Source organism: Pygoscelis adeliae, unplaced genomic scaffold, assembly GCF_000699105.1.
Source record: "Pygoscelis adeliae isolate BGI_AS28 unplaced genomic scaffold, ASM69910v1 Scaffold413, whole genome shotgun sequence".
NCBI lineage: Eukaryota > Metazoa > Chordata > Aves > Sphenisciformes > Spheniscidae > Pygoscelis > Pygoscelis adeliae.
The window spans coordinates 1,485,421-1,507,224 of record NW_008824403.1 but is presented as its reverse complement, the minus strand read 5'-3'; the positions used below and the strand labels follow the sequence as shown (position 1 = coordinate 1,507,224).

At 39.3% G+C, this 21,804-nt stretch overlaps 1 protein-coding gene across 1 annotated transcript; it reads right to left on the bottom strand.

Annotated features, from left to right (window-relative positions):
* Positions 1–1,041: 1,041 nt before the first annotated feature.
* Positions 1,042–21,219, bottom strand: LOC103913837 (carboxypeptidase B-like). Its single transcript, XM_009320388.1, has 11 exons — positions 21,149–21,219; positions 20,963–21,038; positions 19,184–19,308; positions 16,661–16,760; positions 15,066–15,167; positions 14,193–14,294; positions 11,770–11,880; positions 11,581–11,671; positions 10,661–10,863; positions 2,473–2,557; positions 1,042–1,266 (listed from the first exon to the last, which is right to left on the bottom strand). Exons 1-11 carry the CDS (start codon positions 21,217–21,219, stop codon positions 1,079–1,081), a joined length of 1,254 nt encoding a protein of 417 aa, XP_009318663.1. The 3' UTR covers positions 1,042–1,078.
* Positions 21,220–21,804: the final 585 nt, after the last annotated feature.

Sequence of the window (21,804 nt, the reverse complement as noted above, 5' to 3'; positions counted from 1 at the left end):
CTGCCAGAAATAGTGCTAATTCTAGGAGCGTCAACGGACAGCACAAGTCTCTGTTCAGAACTTCCAGCAATGGCAGGGAGATCAGCCAGGTTCTGTGTTGACATAAGGTTTTCCCCCATCTTTCTGCAGAGTGCGTCCCGTATTAGCCAAGCTCTAAACAGCATTAATAAATGCCAAACACATTTTCTGCAGCTGCGTGAGAAAGCTGCCCGGAGTGACTATTTATCACTCTCACTCACTCTGACCCAATCAGACCCACATTACCTGAACAGAAAATTGATCGGGAGGGGATAATTCTTTACAGCTTCTCATGAAAGAAACAGTTAATCATTTATCACCAGACTTAGTCTTTCTGGCTGTTTACGATTCTTCCGCTCATGACGGTAGGAACATGTGGGGCCCCAGGAAGTACCAGGACTCTCAGAATATTTTGAGAAACGCTACTGTAGTGAGGGTGAGAGCTTTAAATGCAGGGCAGTTTATAGCGTCGTTTGTATCAAGTCTTGGTCTTTAAAACTAATAGTAATTATAAGCTTCAGCACCGAGTGCAGACGGGACTAGCAGTGACCTCAGACCCAAACTAGTTTTCGGTAACGGGGCAGATCCAGGGTGGGTTTTGAGAAAATTCGCAAGAGCGTCTCACAGCTAACATCATTTTAAAAGGACGCGATGTGAACTTTTCCTTGCTGCTGTTGCCATAAAGGCAATGAATGGTTGGATGAAAGTGCGTTTGTATGAATCACCTGGCTGTTCTCGTTCTGTTTAGCATGCAGGCTGTGTGAGTTCTAATGCTTTGCCTGTTTGCTCTGTGTAAAGATGATTTTAATCATTAAGGCAACCTTTACCTTAAGTTGATTAAGCTTCTTGTGCTCTTTTTAGTCCCCCCCCCGACTATATCAGTTGCCTTAATAAAAGATATAATTTCTCTTGACAAACTTGCAGTTTTATTGACCTATGATAGACTAAGGATATGACTAAGAACGTTAAGTACAGAGAAATAAAAACCTATTGTTAGGGAAGAATAAAAAGGAAGGCATCTTTGAATAAAACCTTCTTTAATAGTTTTTAGAACTCCATTCTAATACAAGTGCTCAAGGACATAATTGGCAATGTATTTAACAGCAAGTAGAGTCTCTTCACAGGTTGGCTTTATCTGAGATTCAGGGAGAACAAAACCATATCTACCAGTGTCTCGGAGCTCAAAAGTGAAAGAGTACTTGATGCCTTGATCGTAAGCCCAGTCGTCAGAGCCCCCTGCAGCAGGATCTGTTGATAAAGAAATAAAATTAAGCTTAACTGGAAAAGTGAGGCTACGCATTGAAATGCGGTATACTTTGGAGTCAAGTCACGTAGCCAGAAATGCAGAAAGGACAGATAAAAAGGAATATTCAGTGAATTGATTGATTTCTCCTGCTCATGGAAAAGCTTCTGTGATTTTAGGCCGTTTGTCAGCTTCCTTCCAGCTGGTGCATGCAAGTGAATGTAAACGAGCTAAACCGCTCCCTCCTTGTCAATATTGTGGGGAGACCATGGGAGGAATGTCTAGGGAACAGGAGAATGGCATGCTTGCGTGGGGTTGTTTAGAAAGATTTGGTATCAGAAGCAAATACCTTCTCACTGGGTAGCTTTCTGAGGTTCGTACAGGTCTGGAAGAAATGGGGATCTGGGATATCAGCTCCATCTTTTCTTCTGGACCAATGGTACCCTCCCTTTCCAGTCAAAGTCTCTTTTGCTAAGGAAGGAGCCTCCAGAATTGCTAAGCATCACCAAAACATTTTTAAAGGAAAAATCTCCACAAATATTCTAAAAATTGGGTGAAACTGTTTTGTAAAGGTTTTTTAATTTATTTAAGGAAAGAGAAATAGGGAAAAGAGATTAGTTTCCATATTTAAGGAAATTAAGAGATCTTAAATATAGGAGATATTAAAGTTCTAGAAATCTTGATTTGGCAACCTCAGCTCGGCTTTTGACACTGCAAAGGCCATATCCTGACAGCTGAGTTCCCAGGAGGGGTAGAAGAATGGAATTGTAATTAGTACGTTTCTCAGACTGTAATGCAAACTAGAAGAAATAATTATCTGTGGTGCTAGAGTGGTTGAAGCCATTCTTTAGGATTCACATCGTCTTTTCACTTTGACTTGGAGATGCTGGAAATGTAGAAAATCTCAGTTTGAGATTTTTATGTTTAGATCTAAGCCGCGTATGATTTAGGAATTCACGCTACACACATGAATTCCTAAACACTTTACCATATCACTTTACCTTCCAGGGGTCACACACTCCCTGGGATCCTTAAGGAATACATCATCCCATATTTTAGAAATTACAGATTCCATATATACCTCTGAGCATATGCTTGTGAAGAAGGAAGGGGACTACTTAGGAAGAGGAACAAGAATCGCTAGAAAACTGCATTTGGTAGTCCTAGTAGCAGTTAATATAGATGGCTAGTGTATTTAGGCCAGCACTTACAGATTGTTGTAGCTCCTGGGCCGTATGTATATTCGGTGTTATACAAACTCGCCAGCCGTTTGGATGCGGCATGAGCAATGGAATTCTGCAGGAAAAGAAGAACGATAAATGCAGATTTTCAGAGGCTTTCTGAGTGAACCTAAGCAAATGCATTGTTGAATGAACTGAAAAGCCAGGCTTGGGAAGTTTTTATTTGAAAATAAAAACTCACCTCTTGGAAACTGAAAATACACCTCTCGGAATGACTATAGGTGTCGGTAGCTGACAAGACACAGCTTGTCCTATTGTTTTGAAACGAGCTTATCAGCAAAGAGCTCGTTCTCCAAGCTTTAATGGAGTATAGTCCAGTCCGTGTATTGCTCTATTGATGTACAGCCTGCTGTATAGTCCAGTATAGTTTGGATAGGTAAGGGGACAACAGGTAACAGGCTTTTCTATACTTAGAAGAAACTTGTACAAGATTAAAACTAAATAAGGAATCTTATTTAGAGGTAAGAGAATCTTAGAGAATAGTAATAACTTGGTACAGTAAATTGCGAACATACAATAGCCTTTCTTTTCCTTCTATTCATGCAGCTATAAATTCAGAGTAGAGTCAGCTTAGTCAGTGGAGTTGAACACTGATACAAGTGGAAGCAGATTAAGGTCTTATAAATATTAACAGCCAGAAAAAGGCATAAATTACCTTGGAACCATATGTAGTCTCATTAATTTCAATTCATTTCCTGTGCACAGAGGGACTCATTCAACTCCCACTGATTTCAGCAAGGGTTGGATCAGGCCCATCAATAGTAACTATGAAGCTTTGTATGTTTGCATTAAGGAAAATTACAGGCTTTTCCTTGGAACGTGTGGCTTTTCCAGTTCTTCATTATACGGCATGTTGGTAATAAAACATGAAAACTATTACTAACAGATGATAAATATGAATGATTTTTGAAAGCAGATGTTCAGCGTAAGAATAAGTTGCCATATCTATCTTTATAGCTTGCAGCTGAATGGCTTACTGTTCTAGGAATTTCCTCAAGCCCCTTCTTTCTCTGTAGGTTATACTCTGGCTTACTTCCCAGTGGAAGATATATTGTAAAATATTCTTTGTTTGTCCTTATGCTTCAAGTGTTCCTGTGAATTACTCGAAAAGGCATATTGGACAACGTGTTTGGGAAATCTTAGTTAAGTGAGAGAGCTTTCTCAGTTTCTACAAAACAGCATCAAAATATGTTTGCATTAGCACTGGCAGCCTACTTTATTGGAGAATTGCAAGTGTTTTCCCATTCCCAAATGTTGGATTTTGAACATCCTAGAAACATGGGAGTTTGCTGTAGGAATTTGTGGTCGTTGGACTCAGAGCAATTGGGGTAGCTGAGCTCTCTCCAGTGTTGGGGGTTTTTTGTTTGGTTGGGTTTTTTTAATCCCTTAACAAGCTGTTTTTTCTAAAATCCGTAATAATTTTTAACACATGTTGAGGGGATTGTAGAGGTTGGAGACTACTATCTGCTAGTGATACCTTGTTTTCTTCGGTCATCTTTTGGTTGTAATATATACATTTAATCAGCAGCTGAGATTGAGTCAAATCTTCTCTCAGTAGTAAATGAATTTTTAAATGTAAACTGATTCTTCCTCTTTTCAAATAGATGCAAAGTGGAAATCAAATTTGTAAAGATAGTCTGATACTGTGTATGGACCTGTTGGTAACTAGTATTTGCTCTCTCTTTAGTAAACCGCATGGTTGGGGCAATAGAACAGCAGAGCTGCTCTTTGGGAAGAATAGGGCATTCCTTTCACTCACTGCCAGATGATGGCTTTAAATCATACCAGAACAGATACCAGAAAAAGTATGTCAGGAAGCCTTTTTACCTGAGGGATTTTTTTATTCTTTTTTTTTTTTATTATTGGCCAGGAAGTTGAAAAAAGAGAGATTTGTAGAAAGAGCAGTTGAGATTTCCAGCTGTTAAGAGCCTGGAATCCAAATAAACAACTTCCTCCAGGTTGGAGATCGAGGTAGTATTTTAAATGACCCTCTCTAAGTGAAAAACATGACTGACCATTTATGACTTCATCATGAAATGAAACTTTATCAGAAGTTTTGCTATCTGATTTTTTTCCTTTAAGTTTTTCCTAATAGATTTATAGTCCAAAACCTAAAGGTTAAAAAAAAATTCAACTTTATAGGAACTGAAGTCACCTTTTAATAATAATGTAATATAAAACTTTCAGGAATAATAAAAATTAAGTAATACTTGTGAGTATAAATACGAAATACGAGGAAAAAATTTTTTTTTTTTTTTAAATAGCACAATTACTCAAAACCATCCATAAAAAGGAAATAACATGGCAGTTTATGCAGAGGTATATAAATAATGCCCACCATTTTCCAAAAGGGAAAGTGATATTTAGCTTTTGAAAAGTGGTTTGGATTTTCAAGCCTGTATGTTATTGGGAATACAGCTGCAAGGAGAAACACTGCTATCTTTTTGACCTTTGGGGATACTCTTTGCTGTTGAGTGATTTTTCTAGATCTCTTTGCACAACTGGCTTAACTGAATTGTTGTGGTTTGTTTGGAGTTTGTTTGGTTGGTTTTTTACTGTTAAGAATCCCTTTCTTGCAAGGAAAATTTTGCTGAGAGTTATAATAGCAGAGAAACAACAGGCGCCCTGAAGTCCTCGAAATAAATCCAAATTAATACCTTGTAACTGGGAGCAGAAATGGCTTTTCAGCTTCTGACTTGCAGCTGAACTCGCAGAGCTGGTCATTTCAGCAGAGGTGGTATTCCCTGCGCTGATCACCCATCTGTGTTTGCACAGCAATTACTAATATTTTGCTTAATCTTGTGTACAGAGTGCACGGGCCAGTGAGACAGCAGAGTTGTGTTCTCAGTTGCCATTACCTTACATAATTCACAACCTTTAAACCTATTTTTTCAGTTATTAGCTTTTGATGAAAGATATGTTACCGGCCTCTCTTTCTCACCACATCTGGCGTTTTGAACTACAAGATAAATTATCAGGCTAAGCATCTTCTGTGTGTTAATAGGTAGTTTTTTGGGGAGCGTCTCCGTCATTTTACTCTTGTATCATCAGGCTAGATTTGCCAGCAGCTTGTGGCTGTTTAGAAACACTTCAGGGATGTTGATTATGCAGCTGCTGCATGTGGACAACTCCCTTTGCCCTCACAGTCTGACAGTGATCTGGAGAAGCCTTTTCACTGATTGACTGGACCTCTTGCTCTCTTTCCTCACTGGACTGCAGACTGATTTGCCCGAGGCTGAAAACTGTATTTTCACTTCACCTTGGTCTCATGCGCTACTTAAACGACCCTCAGCTTCCTTTGTAATGAAAGTCTGAAAATGTGGTATTTGCAAAGTTAGCTTTAGCCAAGTGAAGCTAAACTTCTGAGGCTTGTTTTGCCAATAAAAACAGACTCCCCTCAAAAGAGTGCAGGACTGATGTGTAATTTAGTTTGCTGTTCTGTTGTTGCTCATAGTTAAGCATCTCCTCCAAGAGTCCAGGGAATCCAGCCAAGTGGGGGACTTCGGTATGATGCTTCTTTTTTCTTTGCAAGCCTGTTTCTCTGTGGCAGTCTCACAGAGTGTTTAAGAAATCGATCCTTGGTGAGAGGGTTTCCAGTGTGACTGAGTTAAGGTGAACGTGCCCTACACCTGTTGGAGACTCTTGTCTTTGAGCCAGACTCATACACAAGCTTCATCTGGAAGACGCTGCTACTAAAAACATCCTTTTCACAATTGTAACTGTCAGTACAGAGCAGTTCTCTTGTGGGACGTCTGTTGTGGCAAACTCAGTGGAGGAGCTGTGAAGCCCATTCCAGATATTGCTTTTCTTGCCCACTTTCCTGTTCGTTGTGCTTCCCAGTTGACTTTACCGATATTTACTCGTAACAAGTAGTACAATCACAGGAGTTTGCAACAGCACGGATACAACAGCAGCATAGGTTGCAACTCCTCGTCGGTATGTCCGAATCTCTTAGATGATAGGATTTTTGCTGTTCAAAAATTCTTACCCACAGGTCTCGTATATCTTAAACACATTCAGGAATAAAGTCAGGAGTGAAAAGACTTTGCCGCCAGGCATCAGGTTAAATAATCAGACCGACATTCACAAAGTCATGCAATATATTTGAAATTCACTCTTCTTGCAGGCTGCACAGACTCTGGGCATATCTCCACTTTCTGCTATATCCTATTCTAAGCACTCGAGGAAATGAAATGCTAGACCAACCCAATATGGAAGGTGAATTTCGGTGAGCTTAAACAATAACCAATGTGGCCAGTACGCCTTCAAGTAATAAGAACTGAAATCCCATGTCTAGAAAATTATCTTGGGTTGTAAATTAATATAATATTCTGCAGCCTGCCAAACTGTAATAATACACATACATTAATCTGACAATGAGTATGAGCTGGCTGCAGACATGTATTTGGCACTGAGTTTGTTGTTTAACTGAGAAATGGAATTAAACCTGGAAAGGAAGGAAGGGCACGATGCACATTCTTTTGCTCGATCAAATCATAGTTCAGAGCCACTTCAAATACAAACAAGAACTGATAAAGCTAGATTTGTCTGCTGAAAATGAGGAAAGTGTAGGGTGACCTAATAGGAAGCTAAGGCCAAAATATGACCTGATTAAAAAATATCAGCTGAACTGTTTATGAAAAGTGAGATTAAATACAGAGTTCTTTACTGCAAGAGGACAAAAATGTGAATAGTAAAATAAAGATGAAAAGAATCTCTTTGGGGTGTGGAGAGATACTGGTCTTGCCAAGCACATTTTTTAATTGTGAAAAGCTAATGCTTCGATTCTTTGTAGGAGATGGATTCAAGTGTGTATTCTGTGTGCCGGAGAACACTCCAGGGTATAGTAAAAAATGAGTCAAGAGAGGATTATGAAGCAGGCAAAATGTGATTCACCAAAAAGGAGGATATATTTCTTCCAGGGTGTCATCACAAGAATGTTGCATAACTTCTGAGAAATTCCTGACCTAGATTTTCCTGTCTTGAGTGTTTTTATTTTTGTTGTTCAAGTATTGTTTGGGTAACAGTGAAAGTTTTGTGCAACACCCCAGGAGTGGGGGGAAAAGCAAAACAACAACCCTGAATAAAGGGAGAAAAGTTTTGGGAAAATCCTTGTGAGATCCTCAGAGATCCTCTTGCATCTAAGGAGAAGAGTGGGAAGTTGTGGGAAGGAAGGGACGTGCGTAACTTTCATCATGTTTTACACCCCAGGGCCGGGGGTGGTTGAGGGATAGTTCTAATCCCTGACTCAAACTAAGTTACAATAACTTTGAGGTTGTTCTGATTTGCTGTAGCAATGCAGTGGAAGGTAAAGGATGTCTGGGATTCTCAGAGTGCCCTGTTCTACCTGAGAAACCAAAACCAGAATGGTTTTATGCCTTCTGGTGATTTCTTGAGGCTGCGAACAGAAAAGGTCTTTTGAGCCCCCGCTTGCAGGAAAGGAAGGTACAAGCGTTCTCTAGATCTTTCTCTTCTGCAGACTTAGTGTCTTCAATCTCAAATTACTCACTTTTTGTCCCCTTCTATATCTCAGACACTGGAATGCAGCATAAGCCCCATAGTATTATGCTACCTTTCATTAAATACAATGGAACAAAATGTTGTTAATGATAAGCCAGACATGTGAGGTTTTGTTTAAGCACATGTCCAGTTGCTCGCTGAAAGAGATAAGAAATTGCAACTATATTTCCTTTAGTTTATTAGATCTGTCAGAGTAAAAATAACATCTAAGATAATGGCACTATAAATTTTGCTTCTTCATTTGCAAAATGATTTGTGATCCTTTTATTTGCCCAAACAATTTCTATTAAAAGTTGAGATTCTCATTCTTCAGCATTTCTTTAAATTCTAAATCTAGACAGAACTTTTAGACATGAAACACAACAATTGGCATACAAAATAATACCTCTTTAGGTAGCTGTCTCATTTCAAGCAAGTACAATTGTTGATTGAAAATCTTAAATTTCCTTTAGTCACAGCTTAAATGAATGTGTTTTAGTTATTTGAAGTAACCTGAAAAGCTGCACTTTCGAACCTGACCCGGAGCCTGTTGAAGTCAGTCTTTCTATTTAATTCACTGACATTGGAGTGAATTAGGCCTTTTCTGTTTAATTATCCCAACTACAGGCAATGTTGATTGGGTGATACTCATTTTCCAAAAGAGGGATTTTTGGCAAGAAGTCTTCCCTTGTTAAAATCAGATACTGCACAAGTTGAACACCTCTGGGATCCTGCTGTCTTTTTGTTGGGATCGCCAATAGAGGAAATATTTTCCCTTAATTAAGACGTGAAAAACACTCATAAGGTCATCTTGTCATGGTGGTGAGATTTGCGATTGCTTTGTAGTGGAAAATAATGGAACTCCCTCTGGGCTCAGTGTGCCGGATTTAAAATACAGGATAAAGTGATGTTGGAAAGACTAACTTATAAAGTGAAATCAAATGGTTGAAAGGAAATATATAGCCTGCATTCCTGAGCTATTTATTTTTTATGCTGAATGGTAATAGCAGAATTGTCCTCCATGGCAGGAAAGAAGAGTTTGTATTGATAAAAACTGTAGAACCTTAGTATGGGTGATTCGTTAAATTTTACTGTCTATTAGAATAGAATATTGCTAATATAAAATTTTAATTTAATAAAAGAATTTGAAAACCTAGAAAAGCACATAGGTTCTTTCCTATTGTTAAGGATTGTTTTAATAATGAGCTGTCAAGGTAAACTTTTTCCATTTAATACTGTGAGAAACATGCTGTACTTTTAGTTACGTTTCATCACATTTGCTCTTGATTCAAAAAATTGGGCAGAATGTCATGCAAATTTTTAACACATGGGAACTTTGTGATCTTGACAACAAAGCAGCTTCAAGGGTTTTGTGTTGTTTTATTACTTTAGACTGAACTGCAGTGAGTGAAATGTGAAGCTTTTGTAAAAACTGAAGACAAGAAATTACTACAGTTCCCTGGAATAATTACAATTAAAAATTTCTGGAATATAAATTCAGAAAACAAAATCTTCATCTAAATGTCATCCTCTCTTTTAAGCTGTAAAAACTGTAACAAGAAACTTCACTGTTGGCCCCAGTTTGTATTTGTGCTTCAGAATCATGACATCTATTTGGGAGCGCTCATAAATCTGTCAAACCTGCACAGCAGAGCAACACACAGTGTTGTTGCCTTGGCCTTTTGGCAGCATCCGGGAAAGGGGGGGAATCAAGATTTGTTTGTTTTGTTTTGCTGTGTTGTTTTCCCTGACAACAGCTTCTAATTGCTAATATGCCAGAGAACTGAAGTCATTTTATTATTCGTGATTGCTGATTTTTGGCCTTATAAAATGTTTACAACTTTTATACACATTTAATAGTTTTAACCCCACTCTCTGTTTTTAAGGATAAAAAAAAAAAAATATTCCAGACTGTTGTTATCTTACTTAAATGGCATTAGGGTGTGGCCTTTCTCTAGGATGAATAAAAGAGGCGTTGTCCTTTAAAACACCACATTCATCCTCTCCTCTTCCAAATAAAAGGTGTGTTTGAATCCAGGTCTCTTTAGAAAGGCCTCAGAACTGAAACTTTTTGTTAGATACTGTTTTGTATCTAACTTTTTAATTATACTTTTGACAAAAACTGCCTCGTTGTCCTGAACCTGTAACAATAGGACTTTCACCGTTTTACTCCAGTGAGAACTAAGGGTCGTTAGGAAGTGGTAGACGGAGATCCTTGTCTGCTGTTGATGATACCAGTTCAGTCATTTCATAGTTATTACAATCTATCGAGCTATTAGCTTGACTTACAGGGCATAATGTTTCTATGCAAAGTATTAAAGCTACATACACAGCAACCTCTTGAGTCAGGACAAAGCAGTGCTGCACAGAGTAGTGGATTTCTGTATAGCATGACTGGAAGACAAACCTGACCTTGTGGCAAACTCATTACGTATGTGGAAATTAAATAAGGCTCTTGAGTTTATCCTGTGCTTGAACTGTCTTGAAGCCATCACCGTTTCCCTTGTTCTTACTATGAAAGACTGAAGAATTTTCAAAAACTGGCAGTACAGATTCTTTCCAGATGTTAAAGAAACTGCTTGAAGTTAAATGGACCTAAACAGCAAGTGATGATTTTTACTTATTCTTTTCATTATGTCAAAATGACAAAGAGACTTACCAGTTCCTCGTAATTCGATGGTAGTTTGTAAGTGTACGAATAAGGAAACAGTAGCAGCTGGGAATAGGAGTGAATCGTCAAGTATGCCTTGATTGTAGGAAGATGTTCACGAATAAAATCAGCCAAAGCCTTGGTCTCCTTTTCAGACTCAGGTGCAGAGCCACAGTAAGTGGAATCACAGCAGTTTTTTGAGGCCCCAAGAGCTGGGAAGAAAGGTGAATTTAATGAGTATTTAATGAAAAATTTGGTTGTTAGGACAGTCATGTTACACCACTTTTGTAGATAAGCCTTGGAAATCCTACTGACACACATGCCATATCAGAGGAGAGAATATTTGATTGCGTAGTTAAGATGCTGGGCAACGTGACATAGCATTAAATAAATATGCCCTGTACAGTGTGCATAGTTGGAAGAACATGAGTATTGATGTAAAGCCCTATATTATGTAGGTGATTTGGGATATTGATTTGCTTCAGTACTTAACAGTCCCCTCCTTGCATATCTCCCCCATTTTTAGGACGCTTCCAGGAAGCAGCCGAGTGGAAACCACTCAAAAGAGACCCCTCTCCACTGAGTGAAACCAACCACAAGAAAACTTTCGATTTCTGTTCTGAACTCACAGAAGTGTGTGTGTGTATATAGATGTGTATATGTATGTATATATAGTGTCTATATATATGCACGTGTGTGTATATATATGTTCATACAAGTAGCCATACTGATGACGTGGGTCACCAAAGTCTGGGTTTTGCCCAAAACTGCCCCAAAAATTGAACACAAGCTACTCCACAATGCTATACTGGTGGTCTTCACTCCAGCTTCAGCTGGACCAACCATCAGGTAGGGAAAATCCATAATTAAACATCTTGGCTATTGCACCTCTGTATGATCACTTGCAGCTATTGTTAGGAGACACTTACTGCACCAGCCAGCATTAAAATTCCTGTTGGGATCTGTACCAATGCAACGGCTACCAGCATTTTTAGAGCGTGTCTTTCTCCACATGCGGTCCTGAAATAGAACAGTGGAGCATAGATCAAAACTAAGAGAAAGTTCTAACAGTTGGCTTTTCCAGCAATACTCTTCTGGAGAAAGAAGAATGTACTTGCCTTTGTCCAAGTGTAAATGTAACCATCGATATTAACAACAGGCAAAACATAGAAGTCCAAGCTGTTGAGAAGTGTGGTCATGACAGTATCTTTTCCATAGGTCTCAACAGCCTAGTTGGAGAAAAGTAGAAAAAGCTGATGACACCTTCGTAGATCTGTATCTCCTGTGTGTATTTAAAGACCTGAGTCTGGATCGGGAATTAATGAATGTGGTGGGCAGAGTCATCCAGGTCACTCCACCACGTGAGATGGCAGCTCTGTAATATTACATATACTTAGAGGATTTACACTGACTCAAACCACACTGCTGTTAGAAAGCCATCTCATTCTGGTAGATAAATTATATGGTAAAACAATGTTGATTTTGAACAGGATAATAAATCACTGGAAAGAGATTTCCATCTACTAACTTCTTTTTTACAGATAGAGCAAAGTTCCTGTCCATATATTCTCCCTACATCCTGTCACCTTAAAGGTTTGGGTTTAATTTATGTGAGAAGGCAAAAATCATTATTCCCATTTTTTGTATTTGTTGTGCAGAGAAATTTCATCAATAACCAAAATTATAGAGCATATTTCCAAAGAACATCCTTACACATTTCCAGTCATAATGCTGTGGATGCACGTATTCATAGGGAGGCAGATTTTTCCCTGCACTTTTCCAGACACATACATTGAATAACGAACATAAGAACTCCTGCCATAAACCTGTATATCCCGATTGTTCATGGCCTGGCACTTTGTATGCTTGTCCACAGATTTATATCGGTGTTGAGGGAGCCTCAATGATCATGGAAATTTGCCCTAAGAAGTATGTTGCACCCATGTTTCCTTTACTTTACACAGACATAAAGGACAACACGGGGAGCAATGCAGTGGAGAAAGGCATCCATTGTCCTGTAACGAGCAAGTGGGAAGGTTGGATGTAGAATCTAGAAAAGCAGTTTCAGCTCATTAGAACTTACTTTTTCCTGTTTTGTTTTTTTATGCTTGTTTTTTTTGGAGATACAGATAACATCCACCTTACTCATGTTTTTCTCCAGGTTTTTTTTTTACTTTTATGTCTAGAAGCCATCCCAAGTAAACCCTGATGACGTTCAGAGGACTGTGCTTTTAAAGCACTTCTGCCTATCCACACTTGGATCCACTGAGCAGAGCCACTGCTGGTGTCAGGTACACCCATGAATTAAGTGACCAGACAGTGAAAATGACAGCTGTAGTGACGTGAATTGCTAAAAGAAAAATGGTAGCACATACTGTCTGCAGCCTTATTAAAAGATAATGAAATCACATTCCCATTGACTCCACTGAGATGTCACTTCCAATTTCCACTGCTCCCTACACAAAACCGCATGGCTGTCTGATAAGACTGAGATTATACTTGCCACCAAGACCTCTGCCAGCATGGCTCGCTCACGTACTTTGGCTTTCCTTTACTTGGGTTTTAAATCCCAGCTGCTGCTTCTGGGTTTGTTGTGTTGGTTTTTTTTTTTAATCCTCAAGCAGGAATTCTTACAAAATTTGAGATTCAATCAGTGAGTTGTTCTGCTAAGTTGATTGATCTCCCCCTGCTGAGGGGGAATATACCTCTTCTCTGTAGAGAAGACTGTGCAGCATTTGATAACTTCCACCTGCTTTATATTGGTGGTGAGGAGAAGGAAAAGACAAAAAGATGATAAAATTGTTTAATTCAAGGCCTAAAGTATCCCAGCCTGAAGTGAAGCTAATTTCACCTGTGTAGCTCTTTCCTGAATATGGTTCCATGTTTTAGAAACCATTCTGTACAACTTGAAGTGGCAGCTCAAAGGGACGTGTATGCATTTCCCTCTTCCTGAGTGGAGTTTAGGGAGCTTCATCTATAGACTTTCTCCTCTCGTGGGTGCATTACCTCAGTGCACTCTGTGCTTAGCTGAGGGTAGGTTTCCACCCTCTCTGTTGCCTTACTGAGTAAAGCTGGTTGCAGGGAATACAGCACCTGACGCTGTAGGAAGACGGCTGTTCTGACGTGCGTTCAGATGCCTTCTGACGTGCTCTTGAATTTCCTTATTCCCTACTCCTTATGACTGCAAAGAACATGACTATGTTTATAGTATTACTAGACCTATTTGCTTGTCTCTCACCTTTCTCTGACTACAGGTGCAAAAAGGAATTTATAGGCTGTGTAAGTAACCCTTGTAGTTGTCAGTACCTCTTACACATGCTTTTAGGTAGTCTTAAGATGCTGAAAGATTACAGGTCCGACCATTAAGATCTGGTTTAAGTAGTTACACCCTAACCATCTGAGGTGAGAGAAGGGATGTGCGGACAGGTATTTAGAGGTAAAAAGGCAATCTGCAGTGGCCTCAGCTCTTACTGGTCACTTAAGATTTTCTTAAACATAGCTGCGTTTTGTAAAATATTTTTTCATCGTTAAGCTTACTGACTTCTTTCACAAACCACTGGCAAAAAGCGGGGGAGATCCACTCTCTTGCATGGAAACCACAATCCATAAAGATGGCCTTCTTATTTGGACCCCTTTTTCCCATCTAGGAAAAAAAAACAACAGAAAACCGAGGTCTTGAACAAAATAATTTGCATGCAGAACAAGTCAGTCAGCTTGCTGACCTAAAAAGTCAAACTTTATACAAATATAGCATCCCTTGATTAAATGGAAATCTATGGAGTGCTCTCAGCTGTAGCTGACCATGATATTCAAGCTAAAACAATAGACTCTTAATAATTTTGGTTTTATTAATGTAGGTAAGCTTCTTCCCCCCCCAATTATTTGATTATTCTGCACCCATTGATTTATTTCCCGTAGTGTTGCTAAGAGTTGATCTTGTTTGCTTGACTGATATATTATTGTAAATGCTTATGCAATTTTGGCCAAGTAATCTTAATCCTTTCACCTTTATTTAAGTCATCGTATCTTAGTTATGCCAAAAAATTATATATGATGAAGGTAAGATACAAACAAATTTGTTGCCTATTGCTAAAGGGACTGACATTTATAGATCCTTTTAGAGTAAATGGGTTTACAAACAACAGATGGAGACAACATAAAGGTAGATGATCATTCAAATAGCTCTCAGGAGCGTGGTTAAATTTTTATGTCTGAACTTCTAATAATTCATTATGCCCCTTTTTAAAAAAAAATCTTAAAGGGTGAAAAAATCATAGTAGTAGTCAACAAAATGTATTAGATTTTCTGCAAAATGTATATTACTATCTTAGCATCATTAGTGTTTTAATAGACATCATAATCTTGTGGAGGTTAATAGAGGAAAAGCCTGGCACAACGAAATCAAAGCACTTACTTTGAGAAGGTACATTGGCCGTCCTTCATATGTTTCCCCAATTACAATGCGAGAGACAAGGTCTGGGTTCTGAGCAGCAATATCAGCGGTCCAAGCAGCTATCTGTTTAATAAGGAGGTTAAGTTTACTGACGTCTCTGTCTTCAGGTCCAGAGTAATTAATTCACAGACTTCAAGCCAGAACGGTCCTTCTGAGCACCTAACTTGACCTAATATTTAATACAGTTGTAGATTTCCAACAATTAATTCCTACTTGTACTAGAGCTATATGTCTGAATTAAGATTTTCTAGTATGAATTTATCTAAACCTGTCATTGGAGAATGGCTGGGGGATTACAAAACTCTGAATGCTAACCCTGTATAGTTATGACCTTGTCAACCCTTAAACTCCCTTAACAAAAGAAAACTGTTTTTCTTGTTAAGCTAAGTAGACTGAATGCCTCAAACCTTCTACATGTTGTAAAGTTTTTCAGTTTCATGGTTCTTTTATTCATCATCATTCTTGAATTACTGACAGAAGTGGTGGACAGGGATTTGTAGGAACAGTCCACCAACACCAGATACAAAAGAAAGAAAATCTCCTTCATTCTATTTATTATTTAAGGGAAGTAGTAGCAGCCTTTACTGTCTTAATATTGGAGCAGATTCCCTTTGTTACAAGTGCCTTCAGAAGCTCACAAAAAAGTTGTCACATGCACACAAAAAAGCATTTCATGCCCAAAGAGCAATCTATGAACTCAGAAAAAGATAGGAAACAGCAGACAGATCTAGACAAACTGGCAAGAGAATACTAGAAATAATGGTTGACGTTATGGATGTTGGTGGGTTTTTGCATGCCAGTAACCTTTGAAAACTCAGAGGAGCTTTCGTTCTTATTTTTAAATAGCCTTGTAAAAGGAGACTTTTTGGGTTTTTTAGGAGAGTTCTGGTGGAAGAAAATTGATTAGTTCTGTCTGTGATCTATAGGTACCACTTGGAGAGAAAATACAAATTTTCTTGTTTGAAAATGTAACAGGTGCTTAGCGGGCAATGATCAGCACAAAAATGAAAGATTTTTGCAAGGAAAGACATTAAGGGGAGATTGTCACACTTTTAAGTATAAGAACTGTGATGCAATGGATGATAAGGAGCCACTGCAAAGATGTGAAGAGTGACATGGTCAAGATTACGTGTCAGGAAAAATGAGCATGGCTGCGAAAAAAGGTGCGAGGAGGGGAGAGCTTATGGTGGAAGATGAAGAGTTAGAATTGGAGCAAGGAATGGAATCAATTTTTTTTGCAGAGCAGATGGGAGAAGGAATGAAAAGGAAAGAGCAAACTAGCAGTGAAGCATGTCAGCGCGGTCATTGGGTTTCTGCCAGAGTTTCTTTGCAGCACTGAGAGCAGAAGTAGAGGAAATAGGTGTAGGGGGATGGGTTATACAGATTAACTGGGTAATGAGCAATAAAGGAGAAGAGGAAGGAAAGTTTGGAGAAGGAGTTATATTAATGGTTGGAACAGAAGAGGAAAAGGGAAGAAGGCTGGAAGCGTATCAGAAGCCATTTTGACTACAGAGACTAGGGTACCGAGCTAATAAAATGGCAAACTTCTACTTTACCGTTTCCCAGTTGTTGTACTTTTCATAGCTGTGTCCGGTGGTACGAGCTTTGCTGTCAAACTGGGCGTCCAGTGCAGCCTGCAGGTTGTCAATCAGAACTCTGCAATAAGGCACCATGAAAAGTGTAAAGAGAAACACACAATTTGCTAGCAGGAAAGTAAGCACCAGGTAGACATTTCAGGGGCTTCCTGGAATTAAGGCCGCATGGATTGTGAAGTGAAGCATGGGGGGGATTGATTTATGCATTTGAAAATAAGATATATTAGGTTCAAGTTTCAACCTACTTCCTGCCTCAACCTTGCCACGAGAATGATCAGGGAGCAATAGCTTCCCCCTAATTAGCACCTGCCTACTTACTCCCATTGTAACTAACCTCCAGGGCGGCAACAGTTTGCTTTAGGAAGAATGGCAATGCTGAGACAGAGCGTGTGTAAAAAACGAGCTCTGGGCTGACCTCATGTTGCCAGATTGCCCCTGCCTCAATAGGAAAAGGGCCCTCTCTTGAACTTACGGCACTGGAAGACAGTAACAGTACCGCAGCAACGTAACACTCCCATGCAGCAACCCAGAGATGTTTGCCTGATGAAATTCTTTGTCAAACCAAGCTTCCGAAGTTTGGGTGTGGTTTGCCAACTCTATTGCAGGTGGCATTATCCATCCTCCAAGCTACTTTACTGCATGTGAGGTGGGCTATTAAAGTAGAACACACAATGGCAAGAAAACCCCAGCATCCTGTCAGGATTGGTTGGATCTCTCCCGTTCATCTTTCCCTGGGGCTGACACAAAGGCACAGCTCATCGTCGAGCATACTCTTGAGGACCTTTTGCTTATATTTCAACCTTGGTTATCAAAAAATGAAGTCCTCTTGTTTTTCCAGTGCTTGTCTTAACATTCTTACAAATCTTACTCAGACAGGATATGTCCTTGATCATTTGTGATTTGGATAGAAGAGCAGGAGGCCAGTTTGTGAGGCGCCACCAGCCTTCAGAACAAACAGTGCAAATGACTACATTGACATGATGTCATGGCACTGCAGCTGCACTTCAAAAGAATTGTAACGGCTTGGGTTGTGACAAGGACGCTCCACTCAAGTTTGTCAGGGACACCTTCCAGACGTTATGGCCTTTGTTGCAATCAACAGATTTGTGCATGGACCTGAAGGAGTTCATGAATATTATAGGAAAAACTAACGCATGTAGAGTAACTCCTCCTTTGCCAAAGAGGAAATACCACTGAAACGGGATTCCTGTGCTGTGTGCGGGCTGTGGCATTATTGAAAATTATTTCTTCCAGAATGTTTTTAGATTCTGTTCCCCCAGCAGCATCCAAATCAGACATGGTTAACATGAGGCCAGTAAGTTTAGGGATGGATCATCCTTGGATTTAGCAGATCATAAAAGTTATGTTTAGTGAGAACTGTGTGGTGTCCAATGAAGGAATTTGGTCTGCTAGCAACAACAATGGGGCTGAGAGACAAAAACTCTCCACTCAGCCAAATGAAGTCATGAGAATTTGATCGAGTAATGCTGACTTTCAGTATCTGAGTACATGATGTTGACAGAATATCCATTACACATCGAAGAAGCCTGATAATCAAGCTGGGCCGAGCCAATTTGCAAAGCTCAGGTGGAGCTAAAGGAGCAATGAAGACAGACAGCCCCACTCCACTCCAGCCCAAAGTCAACTTCTCATCCTCAATTAATGCTTGCATAGTAACTGGAAGACATGAAGTATAAGCAGTTGCCCAGTCCTGCTTTTTTCTCCTTATCCTCTCTCAGTGCTACCCACTACAATGCTTCCATTCTCAGGGATGTGTAATGTGGCAGTGTGGTCTATTCCCTCCACTTACGCTGCAGTTGTATTCGGTCATGGTAATATACTTATGAAATATTTAAGCCAATTAAGAGCTCTCTCTTTGGAGAAATCCTTGCCATGGATCTGCTGTGTGACTTGAGTAACCCCAAGGCTGTCCTGGGAATCTGTTCTCCCCACTCCCTTGGCCCTTCACCTGGCAACTGTCTTCTCTTTGTCACCAGTTGGGGTTTTTTGCCCCGCTAGCTATCGTTCTGCAGCTTAGAGAGCTCCGTGGGGAGCCCCTCATGGTGGCCGTTGGGGCTCACCATTTTCTGACTTCAGTTCCCCGATACTATCATGCAAACCCGTCTGGTGTACTTTCTGGCTCTTTCTAGACCTTTGCCACATTTTGTCTGTAGTGGGAAATCTTTCGTGTCCCCTCCATTCTCCAGCCTTGTGTACTGCAGTGAGCTTTCACCTCGGGGAAATTCCTGGTAGTAAGTCTTTGCTTCCTGTCTCTTACCTCTATCAACATTTCACCTCACCCCTTTAACACAAAGCAGCTACAGTCCATTTGAACTGCCACAGGAAAGCTGAACCCAGTAGAGGCATCTACAGCAGGGATGAAGTTTGTGACAAGATCAGTTGACAAATATGAAAAGATCAAACACGTTTTCCCCAGCGTTCAATCTCCTTCTATTCAAAATACAGTAGTGAGAACAAACTTACCTATACTCCACTCCACTTTCTTTCAAAAGATCTTCAACCTCAAAAGACTTGTCAGCTTCAACTCGGAAATCAACTTGCATTTTTGGGCTTACCAGTGTGACAGAGTCTGGCTGCCAAAAGTCAACCTGAAGGAAGGCCAAATGAATACATAAACAAATAAAAACATACATATGGCTATGATTTTTAGGTGAGTGTATGTGTGATGGTGATGTTGACTGCGATTAATATACCAAATTTATTTCCTATCTTATTACACTGACCTAACCTTGCTTGCCAGAAGTATCAACCTAAATTTTAACTGGAAATTGATTAAGAAGATTTTATTAGGCCCTGCAATTTATATGGCAGAAGTCTGGAGATGGCAGTGACAGTTTCACAAATGCCAAGTATTCTACAGCATCTGAGTACATACAGACTTGTGAATATTATAATTATCTTTACAACTTCCTTCATTCTTTGTACAGATTTCATTGGAGGTTTTTGACTGTAAGCATTAGACAGAAATGGACTCCTGACTCAGCGGTAGAGAGACGCTACACGAATACTTTACCTAAATCAGCTGGTAAAGACTGTTGTCTGTATGAGTGCTTTTAAGACTCAGTTCACGAAAGTTGGTATGAGGAACCTGTGCCTTCGGAAGATGTTTAGTTCAGGATGGACAAATGACAGTGCTATTACTATTTCACGTATTTTTGCCGAAGTCAGCTTCCAGACCTCTGGATTTAGCACCCTATTAAAGGCCAATGAAAGCAAAGCTGGTTTGCCAACCTAATGCCTTTTCAGCCTTTCACCTCATGAATGTAAAGGAAAATAGGGCTGGTGGGCATATTCATGAACTACGTGTCTTCAAGTGAGATGACTATTCCAGGATATACTACTACATCAGTCCTGACTGATTGCTTTGTATAACAATGGTAGTCCAGGGATATTTTCTTTGCTTAAAAGAAAAAGAAAACAAACAATCCCTTTATACTACACACTTAAAAGCAAGCATGGTATATTAGTTTTCTCAATATTGGCACACCATTCCAATAGTATATTCTTCTACAGAATACTGTTTCAGCACGCTATTCTAGCCTGTTGATGATAGTTCTCCACATCTGTACTTCGTTAAAAATACCATCCTTTCATCCTACAGATAATGGTGTCTTTTTCACCAACAGCTATTTTACAACATCAAAGCTGAAGAGAAATATTGAAAACACATTTTCTGTCTTTATTGTTTTTTCTCGTGTCATTGTGTCATCATATATCTACATCAAGGTCAGTAAGAAACATGCAGCTTGGTTGGATAGAAAGGAAGCTTTAAAGGAAAGTCAAAGAAAAGATGACATGAGAGACTAGAGGCCAAAGAAAAGTTCAATTTGTTGGGAGTATGGATTTTTAGATTATTTACATGAGCAAAATATTTTGCCTATAATGGTAAAAGTTCTGGTAGTTGGAATTTCCATGTTTTATCTAATACATTCTTGAAAGCACCCCACACTGAATACAGCGTTTCAGATTAACTCATTCTATTAATAAATTCTGGTGGGCACTTTGATATGCAGACTGGGTTAACCAGACTTCCTAGGAAGGTATTGGAATCTATTTGCATAGCTCTAGCTTTATCACCTTGTCCTGTTCCTTCTGAAGAAACACTCCAGCTGGCTTGAATGGAATCAAGATTAGGTCTTTAATTTAGCAGCCTGATTATTTTTTTTTTAAGATACATGTTAGCTGAACAAAAGGAATTTGTTCCTTTCAAATGCAATATAGCCCCTTCCCCAAGTTCTTTACCTGCATGTTGCTGGCAAGGGAATTGATGATTTCCACCTGCTCATCATTCTGTGGAATCACACGAAACACCTTCTGCCTGAAGGGGGACACAAAGATTGGATTTGAAACAGGTAAGTCAGTCAGTTGAACGGCTTTTGCTCATGCAGAAGAAATGGTGCAACTATAAAACTTGCTGTCTGTTCTTACCCATCGAAGGCAAGATCCTGCAGGTCAGCAGAAACAGCTGCAGCACCTATGAGAACCAAGAGTGCCCACATTTTTCTTAAAGAAAAAAACCCAGGTTTTCAGTTCTTCTATGCTGCTTTTATAACATGTTTTGTCCTGCTTTTTATCAGTTATACACCAGAACAACCCACCGATCAACTGATAGATTATTCCCTTGGCCTTGTTTTATTTGCATACTATTTATAATGAGTGTTTTACTCCACACCTGTGAAAACAGCTGAAAGTCTCAAGGCGGGCTAGCTAAAGAATCTTGCTACTTGAGCTGGATAAACTCTTGGTATGAGAAAGTGAATTTAATTTACTTTGTTCTTTTCTGTTGTATGTGAATTTTGATTAAATTATATATTTTTTGCAATCATTTGGTTGCTGGATTACAAACTTTGTAATAATTTATTGTTACTTTATGTAATGGTAGATGTCTGTCAGATATTGTTGCAGTGGTCTTGATCACACAGCATTGTCCCTGTTCCTGAATAATATGGGGCTGACTCTGACAAAGGAAGAGGAAACACAGTTGGGATGTACCAATTATCTTTTTTTTTCCCAGCAGAGAATAAAAGTACTGAACTTGTTCTTTGCTCGGTCACTTCACTGAAACTTACTCATAAGTCAGATGT

What these genes read in the sequence shown, in the direction of transcription:
- LOC103913837 (XM_009320388.1), bottom strand. Translation starts at nt 21,219, where the DNA reads ATGTGGGCACTCTTGGTTCTCATAGGTGCTGCAGCTGTTTCTGCTGAC. An exon ending in GGCCAATGTACCTTCTCAAA is followed by an intron (nt 14,295 to 15,065) that starts GTAAGTGCTTTG and finishes TTTTTTTCCTAG; the next exon opens with ATGGGAAAAAGGGGTCCAAA. An exon ending in CCCAGGAGCTACAACAATCT is followed by an intron (nt 1,267 to 2,472) that starts GTAAGTGCTGGC and finishes CTTTATCAACAG; the next exon opens with ATCCTGCTGCAGGGGGCTCT.